Raw genomic sequence first — 21,878 nt, 5'->3', positions numbered from 1 at the left:
CCACCATGCCAGTAATGTCAGGCACATGGAGGCTCCACAGAGAGCTGTAAAGGGAAGCTCTGTTCCAGCTTAATAATATAGCGGGATTGCCCTGGAAAATAGACAGGCTGAGTGGCTCCCTGGGAGTGAGTGGGGATTAGGTGTTTATAATTAAACATAAGTAAATTTAGGGAGGTTGAAACCCACCCTAGAGGCTGTACATGCTCCTTCAAGTCTTGAAGAGCTTTCCAGGTAGAGAAACAGACACCATCTCCCCTGTGAGAAAGACAATTTCAGAGAATTTTGCCTAACCCCCTTTAGAATCTGAAAACACTTATCACTGTGCCCTACCAATTCCATGTAAGCCCAATACAACCTCCCACCTGCAAGGTAAAAGCAGAGCCCAGACAAGCACCAGCAGACCCATGAGCAAGACACTGCTGCTGCTTTGGGGCTGCTAGCAGATGAAAACCCTGGGAAAATTGCTCAGAATTTTTTTTTTTTGGCACTTCCCTCCATGGAAAAGAAAAAACAAGGAGGGTTTTGGCAGGGGGTGAGCTATTCCACACTTGTGCTTAGGTGGGAGATTAGAAACAAGCCCAGGTGTTTGCACCAAACCAAACACACACACACATCCCAGAGCAACAGGGACCACACTATCATGGCCCAGCTCTGCACACCCATGCATTTCCTGACAGGACACATTGGGTGACACACACGCTGGTGATTCCAGGACCAAGGGGACTCCTCAAAGATATTCCAGCTTGGCTCAGGGCATGTGCTAACCCTGCTCTGAGCTGGAAAGTTCCCCAAAGTGCTCAGTGCAGTATTTCCAGCCTGTGGAGTTCAAGTAATAGTCAAACAAGTTTTGAGAATGTGCCCCAACACCCACCTGCACAGCCATGGGCCTCCTGCTGCCTCCTGAGACCCTGAGACACAGCTGACCTCAGCAGAGCATCCTCTCCCATCTCCTCTTTGAGTCCTGTGACCTGACCACATCCATGTCACCTCACCTGCCTCCTCCAAGACCAAGGGATTTCTGTAGGACCTTTCATGCCCTGCTCAGCTTCATGAGGCCAAACTGCTTCAGTTAGGTGACTAGACCACAGGAATGCAGGATTTGGGGATTAGGTGTTCAGGTTAGGGTTTAGGGATTAGATCTTGCCTTCCAGGGTTAGTGGTTGGGCAGAGTATTAGAGGGAGGCCTGTGTTTACTGCGTTGGCTTCTAGTCTGTGTCTAGTGTGGAGACGATGTTATCTGTTGGCATTTTCTTCAGGGCTCTGTTGAGGAATCATGTTAAGGCTGGAATTCAGTGCTAGGGATGAAAGGCTGAGGAATAGGGTGAGAATTGAGCTAAGAGTGTATGGTAAGGCCTTATGGATTTGGGACTTGGCTAACCCACGCCAGGTGAGATTTGGGGTTAGGAGTAAGAGTAGTGGATTCCTTGCAGAGAGAGGGATAGCATTTAGATGTAGGGGTAGGGCTTACAGTTACTGCTTAGAAATATTGCCAGGGCTTGACATGGATGTTTTCCTAGTGAAGTGTTGCAGCAGCACAGCCTTGCCTGAACCCCTCTCACCTCTTCCAGATCTTTCCTTTCTGTTAGCCAAGTCCCTCTTGTCTCCCCCAAATTTCCCACCTTTATTCACCCAGATTTCCCCTGGCCTTCCCAAAGGAGTCACCCTGTTGGGGGCAGCTTCCTGAAAGCCTTTGTGATCTCAGAGGCTCTGCCTCCCTGCTGTTGTCCAGACAGGTGCTGGGACAGAAGTGACCTCACAGCCAGCATCCACAAGGGTCACAAGGAGGTGTTGTGCTCAGGAAGCCTCTTTCTAGCCCCCCCAGGAGTACCAGATGCATGCCCTTCACAGTCCCTCGGGTACTCTGCCTGCCAACCAGCTCATGCTTCAGAAGGTCTTCTACATTTCCAGGCTCACGTTTCCTCATGCAGCCTTTAGCAACTCCATTGCATCCTAAAGGAAATGCCCACCCATGTGTGGAAAAGTGATTCAAGAACTTTATATATACTTTGGGAAAACATATATTTTAGGCAAATTCTGCAGAGAAGGAGTTGATGTGACAGTTATGGTGGCTAGGATTGCTTTATTCAGATGGTATTTAATATCTTCATCGATGATCTGGACGAGGGCATTGAGTGCACCCTCAGTAAGTTTGCAGATGACACCAAGTTAGGTGCGTGTGTCGATCTGCTTGAGGGTAGGAAAGCTCTGCAGGAGGATCTGGATAGGCTGCACCGATGGGCTGAGGTCAACTGTGTTATAAATGGCTCAGGATTCAAATTAGGATTAAATAAAAAAATAGGATTTATTGAAAGAATATAAAGGAATAGAGGTAAGCAAACAGCGCTGGGTGCACCGGGAGTTTCCGCTCCACCAGGACACACACCAGTTACATCAAGCAGCTGATTTTTATGCTCCTAGACTAATACATATTCATTACTACTTCTAAAAAAATAGATTATTAAAATTAGCTTCCGGGGCGCAGTCCCTCCTACTGGAGCATGCACAGTCTCCTCTGGGGTCTCTTCTGGGGGTCTCTAGGGGTCTTTCATGCTGAAGGCTCGTAGTCTTCCTCTCCCCCTTTGTACTTACTGGGCACCATACCAAGTTTATAGAACATCCTCTTCAAGTCTTGTCTCCCAGCCGTCCTTCAGCTTCTTTCTCCTTCCTCTTTATCTCTCGGCCCCCCCTAACCAGATACCAAAGATCCACATAGTATCCCATAACAGTCACTAGTTGTTATCAGTTGTTCTGAAACTCCCAGACACACAAGTAATTAAAACATTCTTCCCCAGCCATTCACAGACACATCTATAGCAGTGTTAGAAACAGAAGTCCGGAATAACAAAAGCAAACAGGTTCATAAATTTAAGAAGTGATAAATTGACTAGAATGAGGGGGAGACTGGGACACACTGCATCTGTGGTTCAAGAATTAAATTGCCAGTGCAGGGCCCAGAGGCAGACAGGATTCAAACACAATTGTTCTTTATGGACACGAATTGTTAAAACATTCCTCACAATCCCTTATCTTCTTTTTAATATCAACAATTCGTGTCACTTCTGTTGTTAATAACTGGATTTCATCAGTCCGTTCTTGGAGGGTCCTATTCTTAAACATCATAATTGACATATCCCCTTCCTTTTTTAATGAAGTTATTACCAATGTACAATTTATCACCCGGTGTATTAATAACGTAAGGCAAGGTATCATACAAGGTATATACAATAACATAATTACACCACATGACAATAAAAATAACATTCTTTTAACCCATGGTCCACCAGGCAGCCATGAAAATAAATCCCATTCCATATCCTTCCAGGTTTGTGTTTGCTCGCTCACCTCCCCCCTCCTTCTCTGGGATGGGAGAGAGAAATGGGAAAGTGAAGCCTGTGAGTTGAGATAAAAACAAGAAAATAATAACAATAATAATAACAATAATGATGATAATAGTACTACTAGTAATAATGTGTATGAAACAAGTGATGCACAATGCAATTGCTCACCACCTGCTGTCCGATGCCCAACCTAACCCCGAGCAGTCCGGCCCTCCTCCCAGCCTGCCTGCTGACAGGACAGTGAGAAGCTGAATTTGGCTTGGTCCTTGGCTTGGTGTAAGCACTGCTCTGTAACAATTAAAAACAATTAAAACATCAGCATATTATTAACATTCTTCTCATCCTAAACCAGAACATAGCATTCTATCAGCTACTAGGAAGAAACACCCTTTTTATCAATCTTTAAACAGCAATTACTAAAGCTAATTTTTCCACAGACTTCTCCTTCTTGTGCTAGTAAATAATCCAAAGCTAGGCAATTTTGATACAAAGCAGTTCTCATCTTTATAACTCATTTAGATCAGTTCTCATCATTTATAACTATTTCTATTACAGCTAATAACCTAATTATTCTATTAAGTATATATACTGGGGTCCTATAGTCCCAGGATCTGTCTTCTGCCCACGTAGCTGGATTATAATAGGCAAACGCCTTCAGTCAAGGAGTTAAGCCTGCTTTCAGGGTCAATTCAGGCTTGTGTTACCGTTCGGCCTGTCAGGGTGATCCAGCTCCTGGAAAACGAATCACAATTTTATTTACATTTAAAAAAGAGTTTTTTTTATGTTATTTTCTCGGGACAACCTGATCTTAGTGTGGGAGAAGTCCGGTCGAGGCCCTCTCACTCGGCAGTCAATACCCATAGGGGTTGCCTCCCTCGGTAGACCATACACACCGCAGTGGAGGGTCCTGCCCCAGTCTTGCCTTCTCCCTTTTCTCCCTTTAGGCTTGTCCCCTTTATTTGGCATCCTTAATTCATGCAGAGCCTTGTTGCCAGAATATTAGTTCTTCCTTAGCTTGAGTTTCAGTTTCCCAGGAGCGGACTCAACCCTCCAAGTTTCAGTAGTTACTGGTCCTTTTATTCTGGATGCGTGGGTCCCTTTCTGCGGTTCTCACAGCTGTTTCAGTAGTCAGTAAAACAAGGTACAGTCCCTCACATCAGGGGTTCAGTGATTCTTCCCTCCCATGGCTGCTTGTTGAAACACTTTCTTTTTTATCTTCTGACAAGTTAAGCGACGGTTATGTAATTTGCTTTGCTGTAGCAGGATTCATCTGATAGCCACGGCTACATTCACATTTGTAGCCACCTTTCAGGTTGATACAGATTTGACTACAGATACCAGGGTTTTGGCATTCATCACTATCTCCACAGTTTCCCAGCTGGACAGTCACATTCATTTATGTTGCATTCCTTCAGGGGCTCATCACCCCAGTCCTTGCAGTCTCTCTGCTGGTTACACACTTTATTGATATCTATGCATTCTCCACTTCTGCACTTGAATTTGCCAGGTCCAGAGCACTGAATAACATTGTTACAGTTTGCTTCATCAGTGCTATCCAGACAGTCTCTCACACCACTGCACTGCCTACTCCTATGGACACCGTTCCCATCTTCACATCTGAACTAGTCCGGTCCACAGGTCCAAGAAGGGCAGTTAATTTCATCACTTCCATCCTTGCAATAAGGATCTCTGTCACATCACCACTTCTTGTAGATACATTCACCTGAGCTGCACTGCACCTCACTCACAGAACACTTCACCGGAGGTGCAGGCTGGGGTCCACACTGCTCCAAAGATTCATCCGAGTGGTTGGAGCAGTCACCTTGACCATTGCAGACAAAGCTTTTGGAAATACATTGTCCACTGCTGCATGTGAACTCTGCTGCACTACAAGTCACATTGCCACAATTCTCTTCATCTTCTCCACTGTCACAGTCTTTTTCACCATCACATTTCCATGACACTGTTCTCATATGACACAGCCCAGCACTCTCATCAGACCCATTTTCACAGTCTGGATCCCCATCACACTGCCATCTGTTTGGCACACACCGACCACTGTTGCACACAAAGTCAGATTCAGCACACGTCTTCTTCACACAAGCACTCTCATCACTGCCATCTGAGCAGTCTTCACATTTTGCTCTAGCACCGTTGGCAGCAGTGCACAGGCAGGCGAAGGCGAGCAGCAGGCAGAGCGCCCCGCACCATCACCTGTGTCACTTATACTACTCCTATTACCCGTGCTGTTAGTGTCAGTGGCATCCTCCTGGTACCGTTTCTGTCTTTGTCGCCCCTTACTCTCCCCCTTTTCTTTTTGCCACTGACCATTCACCACAAATGGATGAGACACATGATTACTAGTTAGGAAAGAGAGTGTAACGTCTGCTATACGGCTGCAGGCAGTGCCAGCTGCAACCTTAAATGCGGTTTGTGAAAATCATTAGTAATGTGGTTCGTCATTAGTAATAGTTATAACACCGATCTGAGGACGAATAGTCTTTTTTCATTGCAAGATAAACCTCTTATGAAAAGAATGCTAGAGTGAAGCAGCACAGCTCAGCACAGCTGCCACTGCCTCCATGGTTATGTCAGACAGGCTGCAGGGTCCTGATGTCCGCCCCTCTGCTCTGTGCCGACTCGCCACACGGTGAGGGTCGGCTGCCGGAGTCCACTGACGCCTCTGGTCTCCCGTACCAACTCGATCTCTCAGCGCCGCTCCGGGCTCCCAGCCTGTTGGGGTCTCAGCCTGTTCGGATCCTGGATGGGACCTTGAGCACTTCTGGTCTAGTGGGAGGTGACTCTGCCAATTTCACGGGAACTGGAACTAGAGCTTAAGGTCTTTCCTAACCACAAACATTCTATGACTCTATGAGCTTGCTGGGTTGTGTAGTCTGTGTAGACAGAGGGATTTCATTTGCAGTGAAAAAGATTAGTTCTCTGGAATATCAACAGGTGCTTGAAAGAAGTGCAATAAAATTTGTGGGTGTCCTAACTAATAAAAGGACATGAAAAGATGATTCCCATAACAAACACGTATTTTGATTTAAGAGAAAAGGTAGCACTGGAAATAGGTGTCTCTCCCTAGCTGACAGCAGGAAGAACAGTGACTGCATCGGTTTGATTCCAAGTTGATTCCCCTGGAGGCCCAGGGGCTTGTCAAGAGCTCCCAGTGCTGTTCACAGTAGAGGCAGTGAATGGTCACTGTGTAACATAGCCAGGGCAGTTTCCAAATGTGAGGCATGGGAGAGAGCAGAGACCCCTTCTAGCCTCTGGACAGCAAACAAAGAAGGAGGTGCCTTGGTTGGCTCAGTTGTAACCTTTCCCTCAGCAGGGAGAAGGAAGATCCATCCCTGTCCTTGCAGGAGTGTCCTGCCTAAAAACAGGGCATGGAAAGGTGATCCTTGGACCTCATCCATTTTCTGAATAAGGAAGGATGGAGCTGGAAATGAGATTCCTTCAGCAGCTGAAGGAAGGAAAATCAGTAATTATTTCAGTGTGTTTCAAAGGTGGTTCCCCTGGAGGCCCAGGGAGATCTCAAAAGACATAAGGGGAGAGACAGAGAGGCGTTGGGCTGGAGCTGTGCTGCTGAGCTGGGCCGGGCTCCTGGGCCCAAGGGGAGCTCCTGGCAAGCGGGCAGCACTGCAGAGAGACAGCTCTGCCCAGGAGCAGCTCCTCTGCACAGCGCAGCAGGGCTGGGGGCACTGTCTGCAGGGGACAAGGGTGGCTGAGAGAAGGGAGGGAGATGTTAAAGGCAGTGTGGAGGGGGGATGCTGAGAGCTCACTGCAGGAGAAATCTTCAGAGCCCTGAACAGGGTAAGTCTCTCTCTGCAGGGCAATGCAGCTGTTGTTCCTGGTGCCATCTTCAGATTTTATGGCAGATCCAACAGCCTATGGGATCTTTCAGGAGAACTCTCAGAGTTTCTTTGGATAACAGAAGAATGTCAAGCTCCAGAGCAGGGATTACCTACCAAAGCTGTCAGAGGGACAGGACTTGAGGGTTCCTTCTCTTGGGGCTGGCTTCAGGCTGTGCAAGCAGGGTGCAGGCAGGGGTGCCCAGGGCTGTGGTGCAGAGCAGGGTCCCTGCTGTGCCTCAGCGGCTGTGTGCTGGGGCAGGGCCTCTGCTGCCTGAGAGGCTCAGCACTCAGCCTGCCCGGGGAGCTACCCAGGACACTGCGGGGAGAAGCTGTGGCTGGAAGGACCAAAAAGCCAGGGCAGAGCAGGGTCCTGCTGCTGGCAGGGGGCTGCTACATGGGCCAGGCTCCTCATATCTCCCCAGCACCCCCAGGGCATTTCTGGGGGAGATTCTTGAAAGGGAAGAACAACACCTGCTGTAACTGAAGGGATGGCACTCTCTGAGGTCTCATTTTTTAATTTCCTGCTTTGGATGGCAGTCAGGGAGATGATAATGGTGTTGTTAGGATTGTAGAAGGGACCTAAACTCATAGAGCATTACAGTTAAAAGAGATGTGTAGGTCTTTGAGGAACCTCAAAACTTCACTCCGCACCCTTTAGCCTACAGACAGCACCAGCACAACCTTCATTGTTTCTTGTGGGATTGGTGAATGTCCTTCTCAGCACTTGTAAATAGGGAGATACCTCTGGCCAGTGGATGCCAGAGATGCACCCCTGGTGTTCTTTACCAGCAGCACTGATTACTGCTGAGATTACAGAGGATCTTCATGGTCTCTGTGGCATCTTTAGGCAGACAGATGTAGAGCTCCAGGCAGGAGCAAGTCTTCTTGAGATGAAGATGCAGTGAGGATACACCCTTGGTGAGGATGTTTTCTATGAAATAAGGTTTAGTTTTTGCTCAGAAAAGTCTCTCTAACATGTCACTGCCTATTACTCCATGCACAGGCAACCATGCCCTGAGACAGCAAATGTCCAACAGCACCTTCCCCACTGAGTTCCTCCTCCTGCCATTCGCAGACAAACGTGAGCTGCAGCTCCTGCACTTTGCGCTCTTCCTGGGCATCTACCTGGCTGCCCTCCTGGGCAATGGCCTCATCCTCACTGCTGTAGCCTGTGACCACCGCCTCCACACCCCCATGTACTTCTTCCTCCTCAACCTCGCCCTCCTCGACCTGGGCTGCATCTCCACCACTGTTCCCAAAGCCATGGACAATTCCCTCTGGGACACCAGGGCCATTTCCTCCTACGGATGTGCTGCTCAGATTTTATTCCTTGTCTTTTTCATTTCAGCAGAGTTTTCTCTTCTCACCGTCATGGCTTATGACCGCTATGTTGCCATCTGCAAACCCCTGCACTACGGGACAATAATGGACAGCAGGACTTGTGTCAACATGGCAGAAGTGGCCTGGGGCATTACTTTTGTCTATGCTGTGCTGCACACTGTCAATACCTTTTCCCTTCCCCTCTGCCAAGGCAATGCCCTGGACCAGTTCTTCTGTGAAATTCCCCAGATCCTCAAGCTGTCTTGCTCTGATGCCTACCTCAGAGAAGTTGGGCTTCTTGTGGTTAGTGCCTGCTTAGCATTTGGATGTTTTTTTTATGTTGTGCTCTCCTATGTGCAGATCTTCAGGGCAGTGCTGAGGATCCCCTCACAGCAGGGACGGCACAAAGCCTTTTCCACATGCCTCCCTCACCTGGCCGTCGTCTCCCTGTTCATCAGCACTGGATTATTTGCCTATCTGAAGCCCCCCTCTGTATCCTCCTCCTCCCTGAATCTTTTGCTGGCAGTTTTGTATTCAGTGGTGCCTCCAGCAGTGAACCCCCTCATCTACAGCATGAGGAACAAGGAGCTCAAGGATGCAGTGTGCAAATTGGTAACTGGATATTTTCAGAACAAATAAACTGCCATTCTTCCTCTGCATATCACTTATAATGTAGCTCATTACAGGCCTAGAAGTTGGAAATTTGTGTGTGGTTGTGTTGCATTATCTTATCTTTGATTTATATGTGATGGTGTTGCACACAAAGGTATCATTATTCATCCCCTTCCATTTCAGTATCTACCTGTCTGTGTGACTCTGAGACATGGAATAAATGAGAAGCCAAGCTCTGTGTATTTAAATAAAAGAAAGAACCCTGCTGTGATTTGCTTGCCTGAGATTCTTCCTCAGAGACCTGTGGTGGAGCTGCAGGGGCACTTGGATGTGTGCAAAGGTGGAGGGAAAGAGTCCTGGCACAGCAGCACTGCCATGGAGTCCCAGGATTAATTTTATTTTTTTGTTGTTTTGTTTTGTTTTATTTTATTTTATTTTATTTTATTTTATTTTATTTTATTTTATTTTATTTTATTTTATTTTATTTTATTTTATTTTATTTTATTTTATTTTTGTTTTATTTTATTTTTATTTTATTTTTATTTTTATTTATTTTATTATTTTATTATTATTATTTTTTTTCCCAAGCTTCCCTCTTTCACCTCCCACATTCTTCTTCAGAGCCCTTCTGTTACTGTGAGGACTGATTCTTCTTGTTGCTCAGGAGAGGCAGGAGAGCATGGAACATACAGAACATGAGTCTGTCCAGCGTGGAGGCAACCAGGTGCTAAAGCATTCAAGGTGCTAAATCAGCGCAAGGAGAGCTCTGCAACTCCAGGAAACACAGCAGGCATAGGGAAAACAATCCGCTGGATTTGTTGTTATTCCTCTGGTTGAATTTCATATACTGAATACAGTGAAAAACAGCTCCCAACATTGGAAATGAGTTGGACTTGATGCTTCTTGTGGGTCCTGTCCAGCTCAGACTATTCCATGAGTCTCTGACTCTGAAGAAGGGCAGCGACCTGTGCGCAGCCTCCATGGCCAAGGAACCACTTGTGTGGGAGGCAGTCAGTGGCAGTGCCCCACACCAGCTGGCTCTGCCTTCCCAGCCTGACCAGCACGGCCCTGCAGAGTGCCCCCATGGCCCTGTGCACCACAGCCCTTGCTCTGCAAAGCAGCACCACCAGCTTTGGGGCTGTGGGCAGCATGGGAAGGGGCTGCAGGAATGGCTGCTCAGGCCAGCCCAGACGTGCTGGGCTGGGGCAAGGCTGTGTGGGACATGGGGTGTCCCGGGAGCAGAGCAGGGCGCTGAGTGTGTGCAGTGGTACTGCCTGAGGAGCCCCAGGGCCAGCAGTATGGTGCTGTGCTGTGCTGGGGAATGGGGCTGGACTGGGGGGCTGCAGGATGTCTGAGAAGGTGGAGTGGCGGGGTTTACATCCTGCAGATGGCAGCAGCAGGGACACTGCTACTGACCTCCTCTTCTCCATTTCCTGTTTGTGTGCCATCCCAGCATGGGCTGTTCTGCTGGTCTGGGCTGGGGAGAGGAAAGGAGGTGTGGAGAGCTGGGGAGGGTTTGGGCTGGGGTGGCCTCCTGAGAGGACAGCAAATGTCCAACAGCAGCTTCCCCAACGTGTTCCTCCTCTTGCCATTCGCAGACACACGCGAGCTGCAGATCCTGAAGGAAGGACTCCTCTAGAGCCTGAAGCAGCCCCTGCTCGCAGTGCCTCCCTCAGCCAACAGCAGCTGCAGCTTGAGCAGGAGAGCTGCAGAACAGTTCTCGTGCTAAGAGAAAGGCTCTGTTTGGGGGTGCTATATGACTTGCATTAGGTTTTCCTCAGAGAAGTCTGTTCTAACTTTGTTTTGCTTTCTCCTCTTCAGCAGACAGCCTTGTCCAAAGTCAGAGAATGCCCAACAGCAGCTTCCCCAATGAGTTCCTCCTGCTGCCATTCACAGACACGCACGAGCTGCAGCTCCTGCACTTCGCGCTCTTCCTGGGCATCTACCTGGCTGCCCTCCTGGGCAATGGCCTCATCCTCACTGCTGCAGCCTGTGACCACCATCTCCACACCCCCATGTACTTCTTCCTCCTCAACCTCGCCCACCTTGACCTGGGCACTAGTACCACCACTGTTCCCAAAGCCAAGGCCAACTCCCTATGGGATACCACAGCCATTTCCTACACAGGTTGTGCTGCTCAGGTTTTTTTATTTTTCTTTTTTTTTCAGCAGAGTTTTATCTTCTCACCATCATGGCCTACGACCGCTACATTGCCATCTGCAAACCCCTGCACTATGGGAGCCTCCTGGGCAGCAGAGCTTGTGCCCAGATGGCAGCAGCTGCCTGGGGCAGTGGCTTTCTCTATGCTGTCCTGCACACGGCCACTACATTTTCCCTGCCCCTCTGCCAAGTCAATGCCCTGGACCAGTTCTTCTGTGAAATCCCCCAGATCCTCAAGCTCTCCTGCTCTCATGCCTATCTCAGGGAAGGTCAGCTTCTCATCTTTAGTGCCTGTTTAACCATTGTATGTTTTGTCTTCATTGTGGTGTCCTATGTGCAGATCTTCAGGGCCGTGCTGAGGATGCCCTCTGAGCAGGGCCGGCACAAAGCCTTTTCCACATGCCTCCCTCACCTGGCTGTGGTCTCCCTGTTTCTCAGCACTGTCATGTTTGCCCACCTGAAGCCCTCCTCGATCTCTTCCGCATACCTGGACTTGTTGGTGTCATTTCTGTACTCGGTAGTGCCTCCAGTAGTGAACCCCCTCATCTACAGCATGAGGAACCAGGAGCTCAAGGATGCCTTGAGGAAACTGGTGCATTGTTGTGTTTCAGAAACAAGAAATTTCCCTTAATCTTCTGCATAAGAGTGATAATGTAAAGCATTTCAGGCACAAGATGAATTCTGGTGTCTTTTTGGACATTTTTAATAGTCTGCAGAGCAGCACCGTCTCAGGGCTGTATGGAATGGGAGTTGCATGGTGAAGGGGTGCAGCTCTGTCTGTCCAGGCCAGCACAGATGCACTCAGCTGCAAATTGTCCCCTGGGAGATTGTATGTCTCAGGAGAACAGCAACTCCCTGTTTGTGTGCAGTGGAGATATGGGGAGAGAAACCCTTCGCTACTGGTGCCAGCAGCCACATTGTATACACACAGGAGAGATGAACACAAAGGAGCACAAAGGCCATCAGTTATTCCCACATATTTCATGAAGGCCAGTGGGGCAAGATAGTGTCACGAGGCCAAGTAACATCTCCTGGGAAGCCACCTGAGTGCAGTCCTGGGATGTGATTCCTTGAACCGAGGTCCATGTGCCCATTCCTCATGCCTTGGGGCATCTCAGAGGAGGGCAGAGCAGGAGAAAGCACCGCAGGGCTGAGGTGCCTTCCAGCCTCTGGCAGTGGCTACAGGACCAAGAGGGACATTGCAAGCACTGCAGTGCACTGCACGTGGTGTGCAAGTCAGGGACTCTATGGCATTTGGAAAAGAGGGTGGGCCACTCAGGAAGACTATAAGGATGTTGTGAGGCTGTGCAGGGACAAAATTAGAAAGGTCAAAGCTCACCTGGAGCTTAATCTGGCTACTGCTGTTAAGAATAACAGAAAATGTTTTTATAAATATATAAACATGAAAAGAAGGACTAAGGAGAATCTCCATCCATTGCTGGATGTGGGGGGAAACTTAGTGACAAGAGATGAGGAAAAGGCTGAGGTGCTTAATGCCTTCTTTGCCTCAATATTTAGTGGCAAGACCAGTTGTTCTCTGGATACCCAGTACCCTGAGCTGGTGATAGGGGATAGGCAGCAGAATGTGCCCCTCATAATCCACAAGGAAATGGTTGGCGAACTGCTACAGCACTTACATGTACGCAAATTGATGGGGCCGAATGGGATCCACCCAAGGGTACTGAGAGAACTGGCAGAGGAGCTGGCCAAGCCACTTTCCATCATTTATCAGCAGTCCTGGCTATGAGGGGAGGTCCCAGTCAACTGGCGACTAGCAAATGAGATGCCCACCTACAAAATGGCTGGAAGGAGGATCTTGGAACGACAAGCCTGTCAGTCTGAACTTGTTACTGGGGAAGCTCAAGGAAGCTCGTGCCATCACACGGCACTTGCAGGGCATCCAGGCAATCATGCCCAGCCAGCATGGGTTTATGAAAGGCAGATCCTGCTTAACACACCTGTTCTCATTCTATGACAAAGTGACACACTTAGTGGATGAGGGAAAGGCTGTGGCTGTGGCCTATCTTGACTTCAGTAAGACTTTCAACACTGTTTCCCACAGCATTCTCCTCGAGAAACTGACTGCTCATGGCTTGGTCTCATGTACGCTTTGTTGGGTTAGAAACTGGCTGGATAGCTGGGCCCAAAGAGTTGTGGTGAATTGAGTTAAATCCAGTTGGAGGCCAGTCACTAGAGGAGTCCCCCAGGGACTGGGGCCAATTCTCTTTAATATCTTTATCGATGATCTGAATGAGGGGATTGAGTGAACCCTCAGTAAATTTGCAGACCACACCAAGTTAGGTGCATATGTCTATCTGGTCGAGGGTAGGAGGGCTCTGCAGGAGGATCTGGATAGGCTGGACCGATGGGCTGAGGTCAGCTGAATGAAGTTCAACAAGACCAAGTGCCGGGTCCTGCACCTGGGGCGCAACAACCCCAAGCAACGCTACAGGCTGGGAGATGAATGGTTGGAAAGATGCCAGGCAGAGAAGGACCTGGGAGTATTGGTGGATATGAGCCAGCAGTGTGCTCAAGTGGCCAGGAAGGTCAACAGCATCCTGGCTTGTATCAGAAGCAGTGTGGCCAGCAGGGCTAGCGAAGTGATCGTCCCCCTGTACTCGGCTCTGGTGAGGCCGCACCTCAAGTACTGTGTTCAGTTTTGGGCCCCTCACTAGAAGAAGGACATTGATGTGCTCAAGCAAGTCCAGAGAAGGGTGGTGAAGGGGTCTGGAGAACAAGTCTTATGAGGAGTGGCCGAGGGAGCTTCGGTTGTTTAGCCTGGGGAAAAGGAGGCTCAGGGGTGACCTTATCGCTCTCTACAGATACCTTAAAGGAGACTGTAGCGAGGTGGGGGTTGGTCTATTCTCCCACGTGGCTGGTGACAGGACGAGGGGGAATGGGCTAAAGTTGCGCCAGGGGAGTTTTAGGTTAGATGTTAGGAAGAACTTCTTTACTGAAAGGATTGTTAGAAATTGGAATGGGCTGCCAAGGAAATGGTTGAGTCACTATCCCTTGAGGTCTTTGAAAGATCATAGAATCATAGAATCATAGAATATCCTGAGTTGGAAGGGACCCTTAAGGATCATCAAGTCCAACTCTTGACACCGCACAGGTCTACCCAAAAGTTCAGACCATGTGCCTAAGTGCACAGTCCAATCTCTTCTTAAATTCAGACAGGCTCGGTGCAGGGACCACTTCCCTGGGGAGCCTGTTCCAGTGTGCAACCACCCTCTCTGTGAAGAACCCCCTCCTGACGTCCAGCCTAAATTTCCCCTGCCTCAGCTTAACCCCGTTCCCGCGGGTCCTGTCACTAGTGTTAATGGAGAAAAGGTCTACTGCCTCTCGACACCCCCTTACGAGGAAGTTGTAGACTGTGATGAGGTCTCCCCTCAGCCTCCTCTTCTCCAGGCTGAACAGGCCCAGTGACCTCAGCCGTTCCTCGTACGTCTTCCCCTCCAGGCCTTTCACCATCTTCGTAGCCCTCCTCTGGACACTTTCCAACAGTTTCATGTCCTTTTTATACTGTGGTGCCCAGAACTGCACACAGTACTCGAGGTGAGGCCGCACCAGCGCAGAGTAGAGCGGGATAATCACCTTCCTTGACCTACTAGCGATGCCGTGCTTGATGCACCCCAGGACACGATTGGCCCTCCTGGCTGCCAGGGCACACTGCTGGCTCATATTCAACTTGCTGTCTACCACGACCCCCAGATCCCTCTCTTCTAGGCTGCTCTCCAGCGTCTCATCACCCAGTCTGTACATGCAGCCAGGGTTTCCCCGTCCCAGGTGCAGGACCTGGCACTTGCTTTTATTGAACTTCATGCGGTTGGTGATCGCCCAGCTCTCCAACCTGTCCAGATCCCTCTGTAAGGCCTTTACGCCCTCATTTGAGTCCACAACTCCTCCAAGTTTGGTGTCATCAGCAAACTTGCTCAAAATACCCTCTATTCCTACATCCAGATCGTTTATAAAAATATTGAAAAGTACCAGCCCTAAAATGGAGCCTTGAGGGACCCCACTGGTGACCGCCCGCCAGCCTGACACAGCCCCATTTACCATAACCCTTTGGGCCCTGCCCGTTAGCCAATTGCTCACCCATCGTATGATGTTTTTATTTAGCTGTATGGTGGACATTTTGTCCAGTAGGATCCTATGGGAAACCGTGTCAAAAGCCTTGCTGAAGTCCAAAAAAATCACATCAGCTGGTTTCCCTTGGTCCACCATACGGGTGATCTTATCATAAAAGGAAATCAGGTTAGTTAGGCAGGACCTACCCTTCACAAACCCATGCTGGCTGGGACCAATGACTGCTTTGTCCCCCAGGTGCGCCTCAATAAGTCCGAGAACCAACTTCTCCATGATTAGATGTTTAGATGTAGAGCTTAGTGATATGGTTTAGTGGAGGACTTGTCAGTGCTAGGTCAGAGGTTGGACTAGGTGATCTTGGAGGTCTCTCCCAGCCTAGATGATTCTGTGATTCTGTGACTCATGTCTCTCAACAGCCCCATGTGTATGAGGAACCGGTTCAGACATAAGCACCTCACACAGCCCTGGCATTGCTCTTTGTGCCTCCAGAAACAACCCCCAGTGTCCCTGTGAGATTTTTTCTCACCCCTTTACAGGTTCATTGCAGATGCCACTCTCTGCTATTTCACACTACCCTGCCTTTCTGGACTGGGCTGTCAAGCATTTGGATCAGCAAGATTTCTGGGGACTTGAAAATGAATTTAATTTAATTTAATTTAATTCTTTAATTCAATAACTCTTTCCCTTGGAGTGCTCTTCAAAGACAGAATAAGGGGAGGAAAAAAAAAAAAAAAAAAAAAAAAAGAAAAAAAAAAAGCATTAGCAATGTTGGGAAATGTATTTTGGTAAGTGTGTGCATAAAACTATTCATCAAGAAAGCACGATTTTTTTATTGCATTTGTCCATGGTGCTGTTAATAGAAAACTGGGAAAATGAATAATGAACATTCATAGAAAAAAAGCTGGTGGTGCTGGCAAGCTCTTTCAGCTGTTACATCGAGTCCTTTTCTGTACAGGTTTCAACTGTTTCCTCAATCTACTTTCATGGCTGGTTTCAGTTTTCCAGTCAGAGGTGGCCACTACCTCCAGGATGTCCTGGGGTAGCCAAGGCACCCAGGTGGGACAAGTGACACAGGACCTAGGGGAGTCCTTCTGGAGCAAAAACTGGGGGGCAGGAACTGGGGCTGGGCCTCTCAGGGGCTGTGCAGGGGCAGCTTGGGTCCCCCATGGGGAGCAGCTCCTGCCAGGTCACCTGCTCCTGCGTGGGCTCCTCTCCAAGGCCTACAGGTCTGGCCCGGAATCTGCTCTGGAGAGGGTCCTCCACAGGCCACAGCCTCCATCACTGCAGGTCCACCTGCTCCACCGTGGTACTCCATGGGCTGCAGGGGGACAGCCTGCTTCACGATAGTCCTCACCACAGGCCACAGGGGACTTTTGCTCCAGGACATGGAGCACCTCTCCCCCTCCTTCTTCACTGATCTTGGTGCCTGTAAGGCAGTTTCGCACTCCTCTCTCTCTCCCAGCTGCTGTTCTGCATTTTTTTTTTTTTTCCCTGTCTTAAATATGCTCTCACAGAGGCACAAACAATGTCACTTATCGGCCCAGACCTGGCCAGCAGCAAGGCCCTTATCTAACATGGGACAGCTTCTGGATTCTTCTCACAGAAGCCACCCCAATGGCCCCCCACTACCAAAACCTTGCCACATAAATCCACCACATGCAGTCACATGGCATTCAAAGATGAATGTGAGGGACCATGGACCTTATCAGCTTGTGGGCCACAAGGAGGAGATGGGTGGGAATGCTCTGATGAGCTCAGCTCTGCCTCAGGATCTCCCGAACCAGCAGGAGGAATGTGACTGTGGCAGTGACTGTGAGGTCACTTCTGTCTCTGCAGTTGATAGGGCAGCAGCAGGAACATGTCACGGAAAGGGACTGTGAGGTCACTTCTTTCTGAAGTAGTTGACAGGCCACACTTCTACCTAGGTTCTGTACTTTTCAGCTGACATCTGCCAGTGGTCCTGGTAGGCCAGCAGAAGGCACCTGGTTGGCATGCTGACTGTGGGATCCCCTCTGCCTACATACCCAGACAGAAAGAAGGCGCAGATATGGGTTGTCCTGTCCCTTCTGTTTGAGTCCACGAATGGACAGCAGGAGGCACAAGGCTTGGGTGTGTCTAAACAAGAAGCTGCAAGGCCAGCAGAAGGACCGTGGTTTGGACGATGCTGGTGAGGTGACTTCTATCTGGTTGGCTGACAGGCCACAAGAAGGCCAATGGATTGGGATGCCTGCTTTAGGACTGGTTTCCACCCAGGTGGAACTTTCTTTGGTGGTAGGAAAGAGCAGGAGAGGAAAACTGCCAGAAATTGCACCTTGGAAGGTTGGCACTGGCCACAAAGAGGAAAAAATGTCTCTCAAAGTATACTGCTGTGGTGCCAGAGGTCACCCAAAGAGTGTCCGTAATCAAACCCTGGCTTTGTTTTTCAAGGAACAGCTGGTGAAGGTTGATGAGACATTGGTGAAATGATGGAAATGCCAGGGTGAGAGCAAGGTGAAGAACAGAGATGTGTGTCTGTAGGCTTCCAGGAAATAGGACAAAGTGTGGGACAGCATAGGAAAGCTTTCAGAGGAGAAGGTGGAGGTTGCTGGCAAGAATGGAAGGCCCCAAAAGCCCTGACGTTTTTGTCCCTTATCTAGAGCTTATGAGGTGATGAGATGTAGTCATTGCAGTGAGGCCTCTTTGCTTCTTTGCAACCCTTGCAGAGGCAGGGAGGTGTCATACCACTGTTCTTCTCATGGCATCACACTGTTTAGAACATCCCACAGACCCCAGGAAGAGCCTTGAGATGGATATGGGGGTGCAGGATCTCCCCTCCCAGTGGCTGGAGTCAGGCCTTGGCTCTTCTGCTTCACCAAAACCAACCAAGACTTTTCTCAGCACAGTGCTTTGCCTGTCTGCAATCAAGGTCTCCAATTATCTGCCCTAACAAGTCCCTGAGGAGAATCTCTTGGTAACAGCCCTCAGTGGGGCCCATTAATACTCCAAGTCACTTCAACTTTTCCTTCTGACTTTACTTGCTCAAGCGGTTACATCACTCTTCTCTCAGTACCTGAGCTTCATAGACTCAGCACCATAATACACCATGGAACTCATTAAAATGAAGAAACTTCTAACATTTCTTCCATAATTTGCTTCAAGCCTTCACACCTTGTGCAGCTAATTGCAGAGCTTGCATGATGTAATTAAGGAAGAAGATTCCAAAAAGCACCTAATACAAATCTTTTATTGCTTTAAAGGCTGAATTTTGCTGCATTTCAGTTTTGAGCATCATTCTCCTATTGGTATTCATCCAGGGTGATTTCTTTAGAGACCTGCATTGGGAGGAAAAGCAGAGTCTGAAGGTCCGATACCTCCACTGCCAGCAGTGGTCTTTGTCCCTGTAGCTGCAGCCCAGCCCAGCACATGAAACCTTTTCTAAGACAAGTCAGGGATTCCTTGGGAAAATAAATAAATAAATGAAATGAAATGAAAAGAAATGAAAAAAATAAAATAAAATAAAATAAAATAAAATAAAATAAAATAAAATAAAATAAAATAAAATAAAATAAATAAAATTGAAATGACCATTGGAATCTGAGAAATTCAGCCTGAATCTTTGTAGATACCTGGACATCCATGGTCTCTCTTGGGTCTTCTGTGGAAAACTCAGGATGAAAACTAAAGAAAATATATCTTCAAGTGGCTGTAGCTGTACCCATGAGTTTGGCTGCTTTTGGGAAATTGTCCCCTTCCAGCCACAGAAAACTAAATTGAGTAATGTGAAAAGACCTGCCCAGTCAATAGAGTAGAGCAAAGTCATGCTTCCTGTGCTATAGATGCAGAAGGCAAAAGAACTGCATTGTGCCTCAATGGACGTGTAACCCAGGTCATGCAACTTTACCTTAGTACTGACAAGTCCATCCCTAAACCATGCTACTAAGTTCTACATCTACACATTGGCTCTCCAGCCGATGAACCAGCTCATGGATGGCAATCAGGGAGTCTCAGTTAGTGTGACGCTGCCTCAGGTGCACCACCATGGTAGCCATTGGCACCTGCTGTTCTTCAACCCTCAGCAAACCCACAACAGAAGGATTCTGTGGAAGGTCAAGCAAGGTAGACAACTCTTTAATGTCCTCCGTCTCCAAGGCTGCTATGCCAAAGCCCCACCTGTGCTCTTTTGGAACTTTGAAGTACCCATTCCTGAAGAAGACTATGTCTTGGATGCACATAGCCTCCGGGCCAGTCCCAATGGGGAGCTTTTGCCATTCCTTCCCAGTTCGACTCACTTTAGCCTCCAAGACAGTTAACTCTTGGGACCCACCTGTCACTTCAGAAATACAGGTGGGTTCTACCTCTTTATAGCTTGATGGCATTAAGGTACACTGTGCACCGGTGTCCAGTAGAGCCTGATATATTTGTGGGTCTGATGTGCCAGGCCATTAAATATACACAGTCCAGTAAACCTGATTGTCCCTTTCCTCCCCGCCTTCCCCTGGCTGGAAGCAGGACCCCTCTAGTCCTGCTCATAGTATTCATTACTGTGTCTGGTACACGGCCCACCAGAAACACGTCCCACCATGGCACTGTCATACTACAGGGCAGGGGAGAGGGAGCTGACAGCCAAGGGATGCAGGAGATGGTGCCCAATTCGGTGCAAGAGATGGGGCCCAGCAGAGAATCACAGAATCACAGAATCACAGAATTTCTAGGTTGGAAGAGACCTCAAGATCATCGAGTCCAACCTCTGACCTAACGCTAACAGTCCCCACTAAACCATATCCCTAAGCTCTACACCTAAACGTCTTTTGAAGACTTCCAGGGATGGTGACTCCACCACTTCCCTGGGCAGCCTGTTCCAATGCCTAACAACCCTTTCAGTAAAGAAGTTCTTCCTAACATCTAACCTAAAACTCCCCTGGCTCAACTTTAGCCCATTCCCCCTCGTCCTGTCACCAGGCACGTGGGAGAACAGACCAACCCCCACCTCGCTACAGCCTCCCTTGAGGTACCTATGGAGAGCGATAAGGTCGCCCCTGAGCCTCCTTTTCTCCAGGCTGAACAAGCCCAGCTCCCTCAGCCGCTCCTCGTAGGACTTGTTCTCCAGGCCCCTCACCAGCTTCGTCGCCCTTCTCTGCACCCGCTCGAGCACCTCAATGTCCTTCTTGTAGTGAGGGGCCCAAAACTGAACACAGCACTCGAGGTGCGGCCTCACCAGAGCTGAGTACAGGGGGACAATCACCTCCCTAGCCCTGCTGGCCACACTGCTTCTTATACAAGCCAGGATGCCGTTGGCCTTCTTGGCCACCTGAGCACACTGCTGGCTCATATTCAGCCGACTATCCACCATCACTCCCAGGTCCTTCTCTGCCTGGCAGCTCTCCAACCACTCATCTCCCAGCCTGTAGCGTTGCTTGGGGTTATTGCACCCCAGGTGCAGGACCCGGCACTTGGCCTTGTTGAACTTCATGCAGTTGACCTCAGCCCATCGGTGCAGCCTATCCAGATCCTCCTGCAGCGCTTTCCTACCCTCAAGCAGATCGACACACGCACCTAACTTGGTGTCATCTGCAAACTTACTGAGGGTGCACTCGATGCCCTCGTCCAGATCATCGATGAAGATATTAAAGAGGACCGGCCCCAGCACCGAGCCCTGGGGGATGCCACAAGTGACTGGCCTCCAACTGGACTTGACTCCATTCACCATGACTCTTTGGGCCCGGCTATCCAGCTAGTTTCTAACCCAATGAAGCGTGTGCCAGTCCAAGCCAAGAGCAGCCAGTTTCTTGAGGAGAATGCTGTGGGAGACGGTGTCAAAAGCCTTGCTGAAGTCAAGGTAGACCACATCCACAGCCTTTCCCTCGTCCACCCAGCGCGTCACTTTGTCATAGAAGGAGATCAGGTTCGTCAAGCAGGACCTGCCTTTCATAAACCCATGCTGACTGGGCCTGATCGCCTGCTTGCCCTTCAAGTGCTGCGTGATGACTCTCAGGAGGATCTGCTCCATGAGCTTCCCTGGCACTGAGGTCAAACTGACAGGCCTGTAGTTTCCCGGGTCTGCCCTCCGGCCCTTCTTGTAGATGGGTGTCACATTTGCTAGCTGCCAGTCAACTGGGACCTCCCCCGATCACCAGGACTGCTGATAAATGATGGACAGTGTCTTGGCCAGCTCCTCTGCCAGTTCTCTCAGTACCCTTGGGTGGATCCCATCCGGCCCCATCGACTTGTGCACATCCAAGTGCCGTAGCAGGTCACCAACCAGTTCTTCATGGATAGTGAGGGCCACATCCTGCTCCCCATCCCCTTCCATCAGCTCAGGGTACTGAGTATCCAGAGAACATCCGGTATTGCCGCTAAAGACTGAGGCAAAGAAGGCATTGAGCACCTCTGCCTTTTCCTCATCTCTTGTAACTAAGTTTCCCCCCGCATCCAGTAAAGGATGGAGATTCTCCTTAGTCCTCCTTTTTGTGTTGATGTATTTATAGAAACGTTTATGTTATCTTTAACAGCAGTAGCCAGAGTGAGC

General features: G+C 49.1%; 2 protein-coding genes across 2 annotated transcripts in view; one reads left to right on the top strand and one right to left on the bottom strand.

Moving 5' to 3' along the window:
* Positions 1 to 21,878, bottom strand: part of LOC311428217 (antigen WC1.1-like) — a 197,570-nt gene that overhangs the window by 112,467 nt on the left and 63,225 nt on the right. The window lies entirely within an intron of this gene.
* LOC311428250 (uncharacterized protein) lies at positions 8,222 to 11,918 on the top strand (the record flags this gene model as incomplete). The annotated part of the gene is given in 3 exon segments (XM_084539785.1): positions 8,222 to 9,152; positions 10,949 to 11,287; positions 11,290 to 11,918. Coding segments are annotated over 3 exon segments (1,899 nt in total).

This window comes from Aythya ferina, assembly GCF_964211825.1.
Source record: "Aythya ferina genome assembly, contig: HAP1_SCAFFOLD_37, whole genome shotgun sequence".
Classification (NCBI taxonomy): Eukaryota; Metazoa; Chordata; class Aves; order Anseriformes; family Anatidae; genus Aythya; species Aythya ferina.
The sequence above is the reverse complement of the archived record's forward strand: the minus strand, read 5'-3'. Positions and strand labels throughout refer to the sequence as shown.